Source organism: Aotus nancymaae, unplaced genomic scaffold, assembly GCF_030222135.1.
Source record: "Aotus nancymaae isolate 86718 unplaced genomic scaffold, 86718_ANA_hifiasm-v0.15.2.pri h1tg000124l, whole genome shotgun sequence".
NCBI classification, from domain to species: Eukaryota; Metazoa; Chordata; class Mammalia; order Primates; family Aotidae; genus Aotus; species Aotus nancymaae.
Genome location: NW_026988539.1, coordinates 1,543,973 through 1,561,569, shown reverse-complemented (window position 1 = coordinate 1,561,569; position 17,597 = coordinate 1,543,973). Strand labels below are relative to the sequence as shown.

General features: G+C 60.3%; 2 protein-coding genes across 5 annotated transcripts in view; one reads left to right on the top strand and one right to left on the bottom strand.

The window, feature by feature from the left end:
- The window catches only part of ARHGAP45 (Rho GTPase activating protein 45), a 22,665-nt gene extending 13,306 nt beyond the window's left edge, over positions 1-9,359 (top strand). For all 4 annotated transcript variants that reach the window (XM_064371192.1, XM_064371190.1, XM_064371191.1 and 1 more), the window contains exons 12-23: positions 765-902; positions 989-1,179; positions 1,270-1,394; positions 1,483-1,566; positions 1,702-1,806; positions 1,911-2,083; positions 2,561-2,749; positions 2,832-2,969; positions 4,245-4,471; positions 4,547-4,757; positions 6,495-6,603; positions 8,397-9,359. In XM_064371192.1, the coding sequence (XP_064227262.1) occupies positions 765-902; positions 989-1,179; positions 1,270-1,394; positions 1,483-1,566; positions 1,702-1,806; positions 1,911-2,083; positions 2,561-2,749; positions 2,832-2,969; positions 4,245-4,471; positions 4,547-4,757; positions 6,495-6,603; positions 8,397-8,743 (2,037 nt within the window). In that variant the 3' untranslated portion in view covers positions 8,744-9,359. The remainder of the gene's footprint in view (positions 1-764; positions 903-988; positions 1,180-1,269; positions 1,395-1,482; positions 1,567-1,701; positions 1,807-1,910; positions 2,084-2,560; positions 2,750-2,831; positions 2,970-4,244; positions 4,472-4,546; positions 4,758-6,494; positions 6,604-8,396) is intronic.
- POLR2E (RNA polymerase II, I and III subunit E) lies at positions 9,308-17,597 on the bottom strand. The gene is made up of 8 exons (XM_012436193.3): positions 17,501-17,597; positions 15,054-15,228; positions 12,725-12,840; positions 11,810-11,890; positions 10,929-10,987; positions 10,727-10,805; positions 10,396-10,476; positions 9,308-9,785 (listed from the first exon to the last, which is right to left on the bottom strand). Exons 1-7 carry the CDS (start codon positions 17,555-17,557, stop codon positions 10,411-10,413), a joined length of 633 nt encoding a protein of 210 aa, XP_012291616.1. The 5' UTR covers positions 17,558-17,597; the 3' UTR covers positions 9,308-9,785; positions 10,396-10,410.

Genomic DNA, 17,597 nt, shown 5'->3' with positions numbered 1-17,597 from the left:
GGGCAGGGTGGCGTGCACCTGTAGTCCCAGCTACTCAGGAGGCTGAGGCAGGAGAATCATTTGAACCTGGGAGGTGGAGGTTGTAGTGAGCTGAGATCACACCACTGCACTCCAGGCTGTGCAATAGAGCAAGACTCCATCTCAAATAAATAAAGCTGGGCTCAGTGGCTCATGCCTGTAATCCAAGCACTTTGGAGGCCAAGGCAGGTGGATCACCTGAGGTCGGGAGTTCAAGACCAGCCTGACCAACATGATGAAACCCCGTCTTTTTAAAAAAAAAAAAAAAAAAAGAGGCCGGGCGCAGTGGCTCACGCCTGTAATCCCAACACTTTGGGAGGCTGAGGCGGGTGGATCACAAGGTCAAGAGATCGAGACCATCCTGGTCAACATGGTGAAACCCCATCTCTACTAAAAATACAAAAAATTAGCTGGGCATAGTGGCGCGTGCCTATAATCCCAGCTACTCAGGAGGCTGAGGCAGGAGAATTGCTTGAACCCGGGAGGCGGAGGTTGCGGTGAGCCGAGATCGCGCCACTGCACTCCAGCCTGGGTAACAAGAGCGAAACTGCAAAACTCCATCTCAAAAAAAAAAAAAAAGAAAAAGAAAAAGATGATGTCTGACTATGTTGCTCAGGCTGGTCTTGAACTCTTGGCCTCAAGCGAGCCAGATGACAGGCACGAGCCCGGCCTCCCTGGGATTCATGTCCCAGTCCTGCACCGCAGGCTGAGGCCTCCCTCTGTGTGCACCCCCGCCCCCGCCCCAGGCGGAGGAAGCCATGGCCACCTACCGCACCTGCGTGGCCGATGCGAAGACGCAGAAGCAGGAGCTGGAGGACACCAAGGTGACCGCGCTGCGGCAGATCCAGGAGGTCATCCGGCAGAGCGACCAGACCATCAAGTCGGTGCGTGGGGTGCTCCGGCCGCCCGGCAGTGATGGCAGACGGGCCGGCCCCCTCCTGACCCCGCCGCTCTCGGGTGCCGCCCGCAGGCCACCATCTCCTACTATCAGATGATGCACATGCAGACGGCGCCGCTGCCCGTGCACTTCCAGATGCTGTGCGAGAGCAGCAAGCTGTACGACCCGGGCCAGCAGTACGCCTCCCACGTGCGCCAGCTGCAGCGGGACCAGGAGCCCGACGTCCACTATGACTTTGAGCCCCACGTCTCCGCCAACGCCTGGTACCGCCACCCAGCTGCCCGGTCCCCGGCGCCCACGTCCCTGCCTTGTCCCGCATCGCCACCCCTCCTTCTCCGGGTTTCTCCCACCAGGTCCCCCATCATGCGTGCCCGGAAGAGCAGCTTCAACGTGGGTGACGTGGCGGGGGCCGAGGCTGCCGGCAGCCCCCAAGATGAAGGTGGCTCCATTGAGGGCGCGCCTGCCAAGGACCACAGGGGTGAGTGTCGGCAGGGCCCAGGGATGGGGCGGATGCTGGCTCCCTGTGGCCCACTCCGGCCCTTCACCAGAGATGCCTTTTTCTCCAGCCGGGCGAGGACACCAGGTACACAAGTCATGGCCGCTCGCCATCTCAGACTCGGACGCCGGGCTGGACCCCGGCCCTGGCACAGGTGAGGGAGGCACTCGGGCGGGCTGGGGTGTGGAGCTGCCACCTCTCCTGGGCCTCAGGGGTTCATCACGCACCGGGGGTGATGGAGGGGGCCCACCTGGCTCAGGGAGTCTGATCCGCACTGATTCCCGCTCAGGGGACTTTAAGAAGTTCGAGCGGACATCATCCAGTGGCACCATGTCGTCCACGGAGGAGCTGGTGGACTCAGAGCGGGGACCTGGGGCTTCGGCCTTCGAGCAGAGTGAGGGTCCCCCAACGGGGCCAGGGAGATAGGGGGTTTGGACACTGTTGATGGGCCTGGCTCTGACCTGCCTTGGTGACACTGGCCGCCTGTGCTGCCCACAGCTGACCTCAATGGCATGACCCCCGAGCTGCCAGTGGCTGTGCCCAGTGGGCCGTTCCGCCATGAGGGGCTGTCCAAGGCAGCCCGAACCCACCGGCTCCGGAAGCTCCGCACGCCCGCCAAGTGCCGCGAGTGCAACAGCTACGTCTACTTCCAGGGTGTCGAGTGTGAGGAGGTGAGTGGGACGTCCCAATGGACAGCGGGGAGCCTTGGAGGTGCCCGGCACCGCCGGCCTGTGTGCCCTCGGGAAGGTCCAGCCCAGAGCAGGGAGCAGTTAGGAGCCTTTGGGAGGAGGCGAACGGAGGGGATAGGGTGGGCTGTTTGAGGTTTGGGGACAGGGTCGGCTCTCTGAGGCATCGAGGCGGCGGGTACAGCCAGAGAGTGAAGTGCCCCCAGGGCATCTGGGGATTGCATCACAGGCGGCGGCTGTAGCCTGCGCAAAGGCCCTGGGGCTCAGGCCAGAAAGCCAAGGGTGGGAGGGGAAGGAGGGGAGGCTGGACTGGCCGGTGGGATCACCCCTGGGGAGGAAGCCGTGATCCACTGTCTAGCTTGTGTTTGCAGAAGCTGCCGTTTGGTGGCAGTGAGGGGCCTGGGGTAGGTGGGTGGAGCCGGGCACCCTGGGGCTGCGCTCACTCGCTCCGGCCGCCCCCAGTGCTGCCTGGCCTGCCACAAGAAATGCCTGGAGACGCTGGCCATACAGTGCGGGCACAAGAAGCTGCAGGGCCGCCTGCAGCTGTTCGGACAGGAATTCAGCCAGGCGGCCCGCAGTGCCCCCGACGGCGTGCCCTTCATCATCAAGAAGTGCGTCTGCGAGATCGAGCGGCGGGCGCTGCGCACCAAGGTGAGGCAGGGTGGAGGTGGCTCCCAGCAGGGAGGCGGGCGTGGGCTGAGGCTGATGGGCCGCCCACCCCCGTGCCCTGCAGGGCATCTACCGGGTCAATGGGGTAAAGACGCGCGTGGAGAAGCTGTGCCAGGCCTTCGAGAACGGCAAGGAGCTGGTGGAGCTGTCGCAGGCTTCCCCCCACGACATCAGCAACGTCCTCAAGCTCTACCTGCGCCAGGTGAGGACCCACTGGAAGTGGCCTTGCAGAGCTTGGAAGGAGAGTAGCCAGGCAGGAGGAGGTGGGTGGGGACCCGGAGCTGCAGCAAGATTGTCTATGCACCGGGCCTGGAGGGGGTGGGCGATACAGTGCCTGGCGGGGGCTGGCTGAGGCTGGGTGCGTGGTCAGGCAGGGCAGATCTGTGCAGGGGCGGGGCCGGATCTGTGCAGGGGCCGCGGACTGGGACTGGAGCAGCTGGGTGGGGCTTGTTCAGCTGGGTGGGCCACGTGGGAGAGGCGTGGCCACGGCAGGAGCACATCTGACTTGTGCTGGGGCGGGGTCAGAGGTCGGTGGGCGTGGCTAGAGCAGGATGGGCATGTTCAGTGCTTGGCAGGGACCCAGAGGAGGGTAGGGGCGGGGCTGAGGCTAGGCAGGTACAGGGCTGGGGGTGGGGCCTGGGCCTAATGGGGCGTGGCTGGGTCAGGGTGTGATCAGGTCTTGGCGGGGAAGGGACTGGGGCTAGGGGAGTGGGCATGACCGGTTAAGGGTGGGGTGGGGCGTGGTCATGGGTGGGGAGGGCGGGGCTGGGACTGGGGGTGTGGTCATTGCGGGGAGGATGGGGCTAGGGGCGTGGTCATAGCCAAGGAAAGACAGGGGCTGGTATTGGGGGAGTGGTCATAGATGGGAAAATGCGGAGCTGGTCTGGGGGCGTGGTTATGGGGGAGGGGCGTTGTGGGTGGGGAAGGGCGGGGGCTGGGGCGTGGTTATAGGTGGGGAGGGCTGGGCTGCGCGTGGGTATAGGTGGGGAGGGCGGGGCGGTGGTTTGGGGGCGTGGTTATGGATGGGAAGGCGGGGCTGGGGCGTGGTTATGGGTGGGGAAGGGCGGGCGGGGCGGGGTTGGGGCGTGGTCGTGGCCACCGAAAGGCGGGGCTGGGCGGGGCTGGGAGCGGGACCAGCACTTCGCAGGTGGTGGGGAAAGGGTCAAACTATGCTGAATAGAGCACGAGCTCGTTGGGATACCCTTAGGGCGGGATGGGCGTGGGCAGTGCGAGGAAAGGGCTGGGATGGGGCGTGGCCCGGGTAGGAGGGCCAGGACTCCTGCTGGTTGGGACAGGGGACAGACACTGCTCTGTGTGGAACCACTGCACCGGGTGGAACTTGCTTCACTGGCTGGAATCTGTGTTCCGTGGAGCGTCGTCAGTGCTTGGTGGGGTGGGGCTGAGGGTGGGAGCGTGGCTGGCACACGTGAGGCCTGGGCCAGGCTATCAACCCCAGCTGATCCTTGGCTCCTCGCAGCTGCCGGAGCCGCTCATCTCTTTCCGCTTCTACCACGAGCTCGTGGGGCTGGCCAAGGACAGCCTGAAGGCGGAGGCCGAGGCCAAGGCGGCGACCCGGGGCCGGCAGGATGGCTCGGAGAGCGACGCAGCGGTGGTGGCCATGGCAGGTCGGTTGCGGGAGCTCCTGCGGGACCTGCCGCCCGATAACCGCGCCTCGCTGCAGTACCTGCTGCGGCACCTACGCAGGTGAGGCTCGGCGCACGGGGTGGAGGGTGCGGGGTCCCGGGAGCTGCTCAGCACCTGGCCCTACCTGCCCTGCAGGATCGTGGAGGTGGAGCAGGACAACAAGATGACCCCCGGGAACCTGGGCATCGTGTTCGGGCCCACGCTGCTTCGGCCACGGCCCACCGAAGCCACCGTGTCCCTCTCCTCCCTGGTGGACTACCCCCACCAGGCCCGCGTCATCGAGACCCTCATTGTGCACTATGGCCTGGTCTTCGAAGATGAGTCGGAGGAGGCCCCCGGGGGCCAGGTGAGGGTGTGGGCCTGACCAGGGCTGTCCACTCGGGGCTGGGGGCGGGGGCGCACTGCTGGGGACACTGGTTGTGGGATGAGGCCCAAGGAACCACAGGGAGATAGTTTGGAGGCCTGTGTCTTTTTGTGTCTTTCATGTAAAGAACCGGGCGAGGTCTGCATTCAATGTAGCAGAGGTGCAAAGGCCCTGCGTTGGCCCCTCCACTCTCCATGGGAGCTGGCCTCAGGCCTCATCCTCCAGCCACAGCCCCCTTCCCCGTAGCCCACCCCGGAGCTGCCTGTGGCCACAAGCTCTACACTGGCCCAGGTGGCCACAGCCCTCCGGAGCCACCACTGCACTCTGCTGCGGCGTCAGTTCCCCGCTTCAGATTTTCCTTTTTACGAGTTGTATTTATTTTCTTTCTTTATTGAGCTTCTTTGAAACTGGTTTGCTGTGTGGCCCAGGCTGTAGTGATGTGGCACCATCACGGCCCACTGCAGTCTCCAACTCCTGCGCTCAGGTGATCCTCCTGGTCCAGCCTCTCAAGTAGCTGCGACCACAGGTGTGCTCCACTACCACACCTGGCTAATTTCTGTTTTATTTTTTGTAGAGACCGGGTCTCGCTGTATTGTCCAGGCTAGTGATGAACTCCTGGGCTTAAGGGACCTCCTGCCTTCACCTCCTGAAGTGCTGGGATTCCAGGCGTGAACCACTGCACCCAGCCTCTTGGAGTTACTTTCTCTCTTTTTCTTAGCGGCATCTCCATTCCCTCTCCTGATTTCGGGTCCTCGTTTTTTTTGTTGTTTGTTTTGTTTTGGAGATGGAGTATTGCTCTGTCGCCCAGGCTGGAGTGCAGTGGCATGATCTCTTGCCTCAGCCTCCTGGGTAGCTGGGACGACAGGCGCACACCGCCATGCCCTGCTAATTTTTTTGTATTTTAGTAGAGACAGGGTTTCACCGTGTTGCCCAGGTTGGTCTCTACTCCTAAGCTCAGGCAATTTGCCCGCCTCAGCCTCTCAAAGTGCTAGGATTACAGATGTGAGCCACCATGCCTGGTCAGGTCCTCGTATTACTTTTTTCTTTGAGATGGATTATCTGTTGCACTCTTTGGAGTGCAGTGGCACAATCTTGGTTCACTGCAACCTCTGCTTCCCGAGTTCAATTGATTCTCCTGCCTCAGCCTCCCGAGAACCTGGGACTACAGGCTCACACCACTACACCCAGCTGATTTTTATATTTTTAGTAGAGAGAGGGTTTCACTTTGTTGGCCAGGCTGGTCTTGAACTGCTGACCTCAAGTGATAAACCCTCTCCTTGGCCTCCCGAAGTGCTGGCATTACAGGTTTCAGCCACTGTGCCCAGCCTAGCTATTGGATATTTTAATCCATCTTCCAGTATCTCTGGGTCTTAGGAGCTGCAGTTTCCTCTTGGCTGAGGATGGACCACCTGGGGTGTAGTCTCAGGACAGCGATGCCTGAAGCTCTGACAATGTCTATGCTGAGTGCAGCCTTCCCATCCCGTGCTCCTGTTGAAGGGGCTCTCAGGAGAAACCCCAGATGGGCTGGGGACAGGAGACAGGTCTTGAGAGGAGCGGCCTTTGAGAAATGCCCAGCCCGTGTACCTCCTGGGAATGGCCAGTGTGGTCACAGCCCGGGCAGCAGGTGTCAGTAGCTGTTAGGGGCTGTGTGCGCTTGTTAATCTACAACACGGAAAATGGAGCGCTGGCCCCTCCCTAACTTCCGTTCCACCCTTGCAGGACGAGTCATCCAATCAGCGGGCCGAGGTGGTTGTCCAGGTGCAGTACCTGGAGGCAGGCGAGGGGATGGTCTACCCGCTCCCGGAGGCAGCGGAAGACGGGGCTGGAGGTGAGTGTGTGGGTGCCTGAGCAGCCCCAAAGGAGGCTGGTGTGTGGCACCCATGGGCACAGGTGCCATGACCCAGTTGTGTACATGTTGCAGCTGCCCGGTCTGTGGATTTTTTGTGCCATGGAGCCCACGCCTCTGAGCTATTCATTTTCCTTTGACCTCCTGCAAACACACGCAAGGCAGTGCCTTCTGAGGCGCCTACCCCATACTCGGAAACTGGCAATGTGAATATGGGGCTGATGCCCGTTTGAGGCTCCAGGTGCACCAGCCACGGGCCAGGCTAAGTGCCATTCCCAAGGGAGCTTCATTTTCTAGGGAAGGGCCCGGGGCCGGGGATTTGACCCAGGTGGGGCTGGCATCACTTGTCAGAGGTGGCCGGCCCTGGGTGCTGCCTCTAGTTACAGGACACCTGTTTTAGTTTTCATGCTGCTGATAGACACAGCTGAAACTGGGCAACTTACAAGAGATGTTTAATGGACTCAGAGTTCCACGTAGTTGGGGAGGCCTCAAATACATGGTGGAAGCCTAGGAGGAGCAAGTCACATCTCCCATGGGTGGCGGCAGGCAGACAGCGCCTGTGCCAGGACATGCCCCCCCGCCCCACCATAGTCTGGCTCATTGCCTAGACTAGAGGGCAGTGGCTCGATCTCTGCTCACTTCCACCTCTGCCTCCAGGGTTCAAACAATTCTCCGGCCTCAGCCTCCTGAGTAGCTGGGATTACAGGTGCCTGCCCCCATGTTCAACTAATTTAGAGACAAAGTCTCCCTGTCTCCAGGCTGGAGTGCGGTGGTGCAATGTCGGCTCACAGCAACCTCTGCCTCCCGAGTTAAAGCAATTTCCCTGCCTTAGCCTCTGGAACAGCTGGGACTGCAGGCCCACACCACCACGCCCGGCTTTTTTTTTGTATTTTAGTGATAGGGTTTCACCAAGTTGTCCAGGATGGTCTCAATCTCCTGACCTCGTGATCCGCCCACCTTGGCCTCACGAAGTGCTGGGATTACAGGCATGAACCACAAGGCCCAGCCTAATTTTTCTATTTTTAGCAGAGATAGGGTTGGCCACGCTGGTTTCAAACTCCCGGCCTCAGGTGATCTGCCAAAGTGTTGGGATTACAGGCATAAGCCACCACACCTGGCCATGGCTGACTAATTTTCGCATTTTTAGTAGAGGTGGGGTTTTAGCATGTTGGCCAGACTGGTCTCAAACTCCTGACCTCGTGATCTGTCCACCTCAGCCTTCCAAAACTCTGGGATTATAGGTGTGAGCCACTGCACCAGGCAGGGAAACTCCAGTTTTTCTTTTTTTTTGAGATGGAGTCTAGCTCTGTCTCTAGGCTGGAGTGCAATGGTGTGCTCTCGGCTCACTCCAAACTCCACCTCCCAGGTTTAAGCAATTCTGCCTCAGTCTCCTGAGTAGCTGGGATTACAGGAAAGTTCTACCATGCTTAGTTCTTGTATTTTTTAGTAGAGACAGGGTCTTACCATGTTGGCCAGGCTGGTCTCGATTTCCTGACCGGGCAATCCACCCACCTCAGCCTCCCAAAGTGGCCACCGCACCCGGCTCCAGTTTTTAAAAACTACCAGATCTTGTGAGACTATCATGAGAACAGCACAGCAAAGACCTGCCCCATGATTCAACCGTCTCCCCCCAGGTCCCTCCTACAACACGTGGGACTTATGAGACTTGGTTGGACAGAGCCAGACCGTATTAACACTCCTCTCCTTCCTTCCTCCCTCTGCTGTTTCTAACCCTCCCTTGTCTCTGCCTCCCCATCTCTGTCTCCCTTTCTCAGAATCCCGAGTTGTGTCCAACGACTCTGACTCAGACCTGGAGGAGGCCTCCGAGCTGCTGTCCTCGTCGGAGGCCAGTGCCCTGCGCCGCCTCAGCTTCCTGGAGCAGCACCAGCATGAGGCCAGCCTGGAGGAGGGTTCCGGCAGCCATAGCGGTAGCGAGGAGCAGCTGGAGGCCGTGGCCAGGCAGGACGGGAACGGGGACGACGAGGGCCCAGCTCTGCAGCTCTCAGGGTTCAACACCAACCAGTCCAACAACGTGCTGCAGGCCTCACTGCCCCCCATGAGGCTCCGTGGTGGGCGGATTGCACTGGGCTCCTGCAGGGAGAGGCAGCCGGAGTTCGTCTGAGCTGGGGTGGGGCCAGGACCACGGGTGGCTGCTTCTCCCGCGTGCTCCTGTCCACCTCCAGAGTGTGCCGGCCCCGTGGCATAGCTCAGCTGCGCCATCCTGGGGTTGCTGCCGGGAGTGCCGGGTCTTGCATGTCTTGCTGGCACGCACCTGCTTCCAGGAGCGTGACGCCTTGGGGCTGTGCGTGGAGAGGGCCCTGCACTCCTTTGCACCCGGGCTGGCCTGGCTCAGCCGAGCTGGGGGATCACTGCTGTCCTGTGAAGTCACCGTGGCCTTCCTGGTGCCCACGGGGCTGTGTGGATGAAGGAAGTTGTCCCCGCCCAGCACATCGCCCTGGTTGTCACGGGGACGGAGACCCTGCCCTCTCCCCACAGGTCTGTTGCAGGGACTGGGCCTCCAGAAGTCATTCTGGGAGCTGTGGATGGGGGTGGAGGCTGGGGCTTGGAGAGGTGTCAAGGGTGCATTACAGCAGGGTCTGAACACAGGCCCTGGACTCCCTTTTCCGGAAAGCCAGGTCTGGCCAGCTGGGGGCTTAGGTACACTGGGGTCTCTGAGCGACCATGGTTCTCTCACAGGCACGTTTATTTTGCTGGAATAAAGTTTCTAATCAGGTCTATTCTCTGGGGCAGCTGCAACCTTGGCAGAAGGGACCAGGGAGAGGACAGAGGGCCCCACAGTAGGGAGGTGTGAGGAAGAGAAAAGGCACCGCCACAGGCCCAGTAAGGAGCCGATGGGGGGGGAGGCTGAGCGTCCAGGAAGCAGCAGTGGCTGGTGGGAGACAGACCCCAAGCCCCCAAACTAGGGGACTCTGCACAGTCTAGGTGAGGACCCGGGGCATCAAGTGACCTCCCTGGGGGGCGGGTCTTGTCCCTCCTGAGGCCGCATGTGGCACAAATCCACAGGAAGCCTCACCCCAAGATGGGAGAATTCGGGTGGGGGCTGCCTGCCTTGGGGAGTCCAGAGGAGCTGAGGTGGCTAGACTCCAGCAGGGGCATCCTCCTGCAGGTGACCAGGTCACTGTCCGTGTGGCCGCCTCTGGAGGCTAGGAAAGGGGAGGAAGGTGGTCTCAGGAGGGGGGCAGATGCAGTCTGCCCAGGACAGCCTGACACCCACTGCTGAGCATGAGGGGGTTCGGGATGCCCAGGCCGCAGTGCAGAGAGGGGGTGGTCACACAGGTGTGGGCAGTTACTCTGACCTTAAAGGAACCGGGCCGAAGTCAGACCTGGCTAAGCCTCACCCCTGGGCTGAGTGCAAAGTGTGGCGGCCTGCCAAGGCAACACCTCTGGCATGGGTCAGGGTCAGCTGGGAGGCCCTCAACACGGGCAGATGCTGTCCAGCTCCTGGGACTCAGGCCAGTCCCTCCCCAGGTACCCACTCAGGGAAGGGCTGGCCTGAAGCCGCCCCTCCTGTCTGACCACGGGGGTCTCTGGGCAGGTTTCTAAATCCTCTTCTGGACAGTCCTGCCGCACACCTGCCATGCAGGGGAGTCACCAGTGGGGGGACAGAGTACCATGACTTTCCCTCCCAGGAACAGGGCCCCAGGAACTGCAGCCAGGTAGGGGCTGGGGTGCCCTGCTGCGGGGACAAAGCCAGAACACCCCCGCACACCAACAGAGGGGACAACACCCCGTATCTGACCCCACAACCTGTACCTGTCAGGGCGGCGGCTACTGCACCAGCCGGTAGGTAATGTACCTGCCGGCCGTCTCGCTGGGCCGGATGATCTTCACCACCTGCGGAGGCAGGAGAGCAGGGGCTGAGGGCTCTGCGGGAGGCCTCACTGCGGGCACCAGACAGCAGGCGGACAGCACACCAGCTGGGGAGGGCCAGCAGGGGCCCAAGATGCTGACCTGGGAACCTGGGGTCATGCTCTTCTCTGGGCCCAGTGTTGAGGGGGAGGGGCTGCTGGAGGGGACAGAAGCCCCTGCCGACCAGTGGTCAGCACAGAGCCGCCCCAGGGCCCCTTCTCCTGGCGAGGCTTACCTGTCCACGCTTTATCCCAAAGTATCGAGCCACGGGGTCCCCCGCCTGGATCCTGGGCAGCTGGTTCTCTCGGAGCTTACTGGAAAGTAGGGTCAGGAAAACGCCAGGTGGGGCCGTGGGGTGGGGGTGGCGTGGGGGGATGTGGAAATCCAGAGGCACAGGCGGGGCAGAGGGCAGCGGGCAGCGGGGCTGGAAAGGATACTATCGGGCCAGCAGCTCTGTCACCTCCTCCTTGGTCATGACAACGTGCTCAGGGACGAGCTGCCCAGAGAGAAGGCCACCGGACATCACCAAGGGCTGGGCCAGACCCCATGGGGCTCCCAGGCACCACCACCGCCCCTGAGCCACCTACCCGGCACTCAGGGAGCCTACCCCACCCGACCCCGGCTCCACAGGTTGGGGTGGAGTCTGCAGGGGCACAGCTCCTGGAGCTTCTGGAGTAGATGGGCTAGAGCACTACCACCTCCTGAGTCCTGCTGGGGCGGTGGCACTGGGATCCCTCTGCACCCACCACAGTCCCTGTTCCATAGGTCGGGGTGGGCCTGAGACCCTGCATTTTTTTTTTTTTCTCCCGAGACAGAGCTTTGCTGTCACCCAGGCTGGAGTGCAGTGGCGAGATCTCGGCTCACTGCAACCTCCTCTCAGGTTCAAGCAATTCTCTGCCTCAGCTTCGAGAGGAGCTGAGATTACAAACGTGTGCCACCACGCCCAGCTAATTTTTTGTATTTTTAGTAGAGATGAGATTTCACCATCTTGGCCAGGCTGGTCTTGAACTCCTGACCTTGTGATCCACCCACCTCGGCCTCCCCAAGTGCTGGGATTGCAGGCCTGAGTCACTGAGCCCGGCAGGAGCCTGCATTTCTAGGAAGTTCTCGGGTTCGGCTGCTGTAGGCCCAGGGCCACCCTTTGAGGACCCTGCCTTCCACGTGCTGGCAGAAGCGCCAGCCCCTGGGCCCTGTATCCCACATCTTCCTGGTCACCTGCAAATCCTGCATCTCTGTACCCCCCCAGGCGGGGCTCCGGGCAGGGCACTCACCCTGCATCTCTGTACCCCCCAGGTGGGGCTCCGGGGAGGGCACCCACCTCGTGCTCTGTGATGTTGATGAGCAGCTCCTGCTGCAGAAACTGCTCCAGGATGTACTTGGGAGCCATGTCAACCAGGGACTGGAAGAGAGAGAGACTCAGACACGGCCACGAGGGGCCCCGACAACCCCAACTCCTTTTCCAGCCTCAGGCTACAGGCGGCTTACTCGCGTGCCTCAGTAACACACTCCATGTCGTAAATCAGAAACCCCACCGCCAGCCCAGGGGCCTTCGAGAGCCCACCCCTCCCCGGCCTCTCCGCTCATCCCAAGGGCCTCCTGTCACGAGCAGTGACAAGGCTGTTTCCATCCGTCAGAAGCTTCCATGGGCAGCCCTCAGGGTGGGCACAGTGACCTCTTCCCAATACAGAGGTGCTGCTTTGTGAAGCTTCGTGAACCCAAAGCCTGGTGGGCCAGAAACCAAGTTGCTCCACCAACTGCCCATCTTAGCACAACAGCCTGGCTCACGGTGCCCGACAGACAGATGGGGGACGTGCAGGCTCAGAAGTGTCCAGCAGACAGATGGGGAACACGACAGGCCCTGGGGGACCCGTGCCAGGCCTCCTCAGCACATCCCCTTGGACATCAGCTCAAGACAAAGAGTCTCCGGGTCCTGGAGGGCACACCAGGCCAAGGGCTGGAGCCCACAGGAGCTGGAGAGAGGGGCAAAGTGCCCTCTGCTCTGATGCCCTCCTGAGAGCCAGGGGAGGATGGCAGCTGCCTGGGATGGGGCTGGGGTTCAGCACTGTGGCCCATGGACAGGGTGGGAGATAGTCGGGACTTGCCGGACATCCGGCCACATCCTCCAGGGCACCCTGGCTGGCGTGGCCCAAGGCATGTGGGCCACCTGCTGGCACTGCCCAAGGGAGGCTGGGGAGGGTGAGAGGCTGGTGGGGGCTGGGAGTGGGGCACCCACCTGCTTGGCGGAGGGCGTCATCCCCTGCTGCACCACGATGAGGGCCCGGGTGATGTTCTCCTCCTGCATGCGTTGGCAGTACACCTTGATAGTCTTGATGCCCACCTTGGGCTCCTCTGTGGACAGAGTATGCCAGCCTGTACCACCCTGGGCCCTCTCGGCCCTTGCCCACCTGGACCCCAGAGCACCTGGTTCCAACACCCTCAGCACAGAAGGCCTGGGTTCCAGCTCCACTCAGCACAGAGCACCCGAGTTCCAGCCCCACTCAGCACAGAGCAACTGAGTTCCAGACCCACTCAGCACAGAGCATCCGAGTTCCATCCTCACTCAGCACAGAACACCCGAGTCCCAGCCCCACTCAGCACAGAGCATCCGAGTTCCATCCTCACTCAGCACAGAACACCCGAGTCCCAGCCCCACTCAGCACAGAACACCTGGGTCCCAGCCCCCTCAGCACAGAACACCCGAGTCCCAGCCCCACTCAGCACAGGTGCTTCTCCCGCTTGGGCCTCAGTTTCCACGTTTGCAAAACATGGCCTGAGTTGCAGAATCCTAGGACCGGGGAAGAGAGGACTGATACCTCCCATTCACCAAGAGACTAGGACAGGAGGACAGGGGCCTGACACCCCTCAGTCACCCAGTGACCAGAATGAGGCAGAGACCTTTGACGCTGAGCAGCTCCCACCCCGGGCACTTCTGGGGAGGCAGGTGACTCGGCACCAACCTCTCCAACAAGCACACCTCACACCCCAGGACACTCTTTTTAAGAAGCATCACTGGAGGTCAGGTGCAATGACTCACTCCTGTAATCCCAGCCCTTTGGGAGGCTGAGGCAGGTGGATCAACTGGGGCCAGAAGTTCAAGACTACCCTAGCCAACATGGTGAAACCCTGTCTCTCTTAATACAAAAAAAACTAGCCAGCCGAGGTGATGTATGCCTGTAATCCTAGCTTCCTGACAGACTGAGGTGGGAGAATCACTTAAACCCAGGAGGTGGAGGTTGCAGTGAGCTGAGATTGCTCCACTACACACTCCAGCCTCGGTGACAATAAAACTGCATCTCAAAACAAAAAAGGAAAAAAAAAAGCAGGGTGCACTGGCTCACACCTGTAATCCCAGCACTCTGGGAGGCCAAGGCATGTGGATCACCTGAAGTTGGGAGTTCAAGACCAGCCTGACCAACATAGAGAAACCCTGTCTGTTAAAAATACAAAATTAGGCCGGGCGCGGTGGCTCAAGCCTGTAATCCCAGCACTTTGGGAGGCCGAGGCGGGTGGATCACGAGGTCGAGAGATCGAGACCATCCTGGTCAACATTGTGAAACCCCGTCTCTATTAATACAAAAAAATTAGCTGGGCACGGTGGCGCGTGCCTGTAATCCCAGCTACTCAGGAGGCTGAGGCAGGAGAATTGCCTGAACCCAGGAGGCGGAGGTTGCGGTGAGCCGAGATCGCGCCATTGCACTCCAGCCTGGGTAACAAGAGCGAGACTCTGTCTCAAAAAAAAAAAAATAAATAAATAAATACAAAATTAGCCGGATGTGGTGACAGGTGCCTGTAATCCCAGCTACTAAGGAGGCTGATGCAAGAGAACTGCTGGAACCCAGGAGGCAGAGGTTGAGCCTGGGTGACTGGGTGAGGAAGACTCGGTTTAAAAAAAAAAAAAAAAAAAAAAAAGAGGCTCACCAGGTCCACTGAGCAGACACGTTCCACCCTCCGCACTGATCCCAGGTGCCGGGCTGTGCACCTGAGGCTCTCTCCGTCCCCCAACCTCGGAGGGCTTTAGAGCCACACTGGGGAGGCAGACAGGTGGGGAGACTTCCACAGAGAAGGTGCTGACACCAAGTGTCCCAGGGAACCCAGGAAAAGAGGCCCCAGCACAATCTTGAGGGACAAAGAGCAGAAGCTGACAGGAAGGGGGATGGGGAGCAGAGGAATGGGCTGGGGCGGGTTAGGGCGAGCAGGGCCACAGCTCACAAGGAGGCTGCTCTGACCCGGATAGGGCCTCCTAGGCCAGGCCAAGAAGTTGGAAGTGCACCCAGTGGCCAGGATGGGGGAGCTGAGGAACACAGATACTTCAAAGGTCATGGGGGGCTGGGGTAAGTGGGGAGGCCCATGTGACGATCCTGGTTGGAGGAAATGGTCAGGGAAGAGAGAAGAGGACTGATAAGAGGGAAACTAGAAAGATGCTGCATGAGAGCGGTCAGAGGTCAACAGCATCACCCCAAGCAAGGAAGGGGAGGGGAGCCTTCCTCCAGGACTGAGCGGGGGGACAGGAGCTGGGCAGGAGGAGCGTGCTGGCGGCTGGCTCCTCAGCCAGCGCTGCTCACCTGGAAAGAACACAAACATCTGGTCGGTGGGGTCATCGTTGTGTGCCACCAGCACGGTGAGGTCTGTGCGCCGCGGCCGCCCCTCGCTCGGCTTGTCCCCAAACTGGGCTTTGAACTCCTCCAGTGTCTGGTCAAGCTCGTCCTGGGTCACTAAGTAGCCACGGTCATGGCATAGCTGCAGAAAGAAAGAGCCAGCTGGCTGGGTGTGGTGGCTCACACCTGTAATCCAAGCACTCTGGAGGCCAAGGCAGGCAGATCACCTGAGGTGGGTGTAAGGTATATTGCCGAGTCAAAATGAGGAAACTGAGACCAGTGTGAGAAAATGAGGATCCAATTTATTCAGCTCCCGGGCGAGGTTCTGTGGTCCGGGAAGGGGCCAGAGAAGTCGGGCTTCTCAGGGTGTGGGGTTTTATAGGGAGTGGAGGTAATTGATTGGTCTTTAGGGAAACAAAGAGCAGACAGTTTCATTGGTGAGGAGGGTTGATTATTAGGGAAACAAAAGAGCAGACAGTTTCATTGGTGAGGGGGTTTGATTGATCACTAGGGAAACAAAGAGCAGACAGTTTCATTGGTGAGGGGGTTTGATTGATCACTAGGGAAACAAAGAGCAGACAGTTTCATTGGTGAGGAGGGTTGATTGACTATTAGGGAAACAAACAGTAGACAGTTTCATTGGTGAGGGGAAGTCAAGGTGCCGATGGGACGAGCTGCCATTGGTTGCCAGGAGAGACTACTGGTGGGTTGACAGGCTGGGGAGGTCAATGTTAAGCTGCTGTTGGACAAATCTTTGGCGGGCTTTTTTAAATTTTGAAGGGGTCGAGTGAGGAATGCAGGAGTGGGTGTGTGGAGCCTGCATAGAGACCAGATAGGAGTGGGTGTGGGGAGCCAGCATAGAGAGGTCAGCATGGGGAGAGATAAGTGTGTCCATTTAGCTCCCGGCGAGGCAGCTGGCCTTGCAGTGGGGAGTTCAAGACCAGCCTGACCAACATAGTGAAACCCCATATTAAAAAAAAAAAAAAAAAGCCAGCTGACCTCAGGGCAGACGGAGGAAGGGGGCCAGATCTCATGACCCAGAAGTCACACCTGCAACTGCTGCAGAGGACAGAAGGCTGAACACTCGTGTGCCTGGTGACAGCCACCCTGCCCCCACAGCCACACCACAGGATGGGACCAGTGTGATCCTGAGAGGCCTGCAGGTGTCCAGCCCAGCCTCACAGGAACCTGGCAGGGAACAAACCTGGCAACCACAACCAGCCCTCCAAACCACTTTTCAGAGCTACCCTAAAGGCAGGGAGGGAGGCCGGGCTCGGGAGCTCAGAACCGTGATCTCAGGGCTTAGGGAGGCTGAAGCAGGAGGACTGTTTAAGGCCAGGAATTCGAGGATGCAGCGAGCTATGACTGCAGCACTGCACTGCAGCCTGGAAGACAGAAGAAGACCCTGTCTCTTTAAAAAAAAAAAAGAAAGAAAGAAAGAAAGAAAAGAAAAAAGACAGGGGGTCAGTGCTGGGGCTCACGCCTGTAATCTCAACACTTTGGTAGGCCAGGCGGTCAGATCACCTGACGTCGAGAGTTGCAGACCAGCCTGACCAACACGGCGAAACCCTGCCTCTAATAAAAACACACAAAAAATTAGCCGGGGGTGGTGACAGGTGCCTGTAATCCCAGCTACTCGGGACGCTGAGGCAGGAGAATCGCTTGAACCTGGGACGCGGAGACCGCAGGGAGCCGACACCGCGCAACTGCACTCCAGCCTGGGTACAAGAGCAAAATATCCTTTCAAAAAAAAAAAAAAAAAAAGACAAGGACGGAAACAGAACTACAGGCTCACAGTGTTTGAGGCCCGGAGGAAGGAGAATCGGGCTGCGGGGGCTTCGCTGAGGACAAAGCTCTGAAACGGCCCCAGAGGCTGACGCAGGACTCATCCCAGCGGCCTCCATCCGCCCCAGACCCCAAGGCACGGGTTCCGGGCTCCACGTCCCCATCTCAAGCCCGAGTTCGGTCGGTGCTTCCCAACCACCAACTCCGCCAACCTCGGATGCTGAGACCCCCCGGGGTTCAGGACGCAAAGACAAAAGGCGCCGCTGAATCACAGGGGAGGGGCACGGTCTAGGGGCACCCCCACCTCGTCTTCGTACCCGCTCGCCCCTTTCTCCTCCTCCCGCCGCCACGCGCGCCGCACCAGGCCCGAGCCGCCCGCCCACCCCTAAGCCCCGCACCCAAACGTCCCGAAACCCCCCTCCCCGCTGCCGGCTCAGGTCGGGCCCAGCGCCCCTGAGAAGCCCGGCGGCCTCGAGGCCTCCCGTGCCCGCCCAGCCCTTCATTGCGGCTGCTCCGACGGGACTACGCGAAGACGCCGAGCTCGACCCCACCTCGTGCCCCTGCACCCACCACTTGCGCCCCCGGCCCCCACCCCACGGTTCTAAACAGCTGCCCGGCGCGCGGCTGACCTGCATGATGGTCTTGCGGATTTTCCAGAGCCGGTACGTCTCCTCCTCGTCGTCCATGGCGGTCGCCACTCGCACCCTCTACGCATGCGCTAGTGAT

What these genes read in the sequence shown, in the direction of transcription:
- POLR2E (XM_012436193.3), bottom strand. Translation starts at nt 17,557, where the DNA reads ATGGACGACGAGGAGGAGACGTACCGGCTCTGGAAAATCCGCAAGACC. An exon ending in TGACGCCCTCCGCCAAGCAG is followed by an intron (nt 11,891 to 12,724) that starts GTGGGTGCCCCA and finishes TCTCTCTTCCAG; the next exon opens with TCCCTGGTTGACATGGCTCC. An exon ending in TCAACATCACAGAGCACGAG is followed by an intron (nt 10,988 to 11,809) that starts GTGGGTGCCCTC and finishes CTCTCTGGGCAG; the next exon opens with CTCGTCCCTGAGCACGTTGT.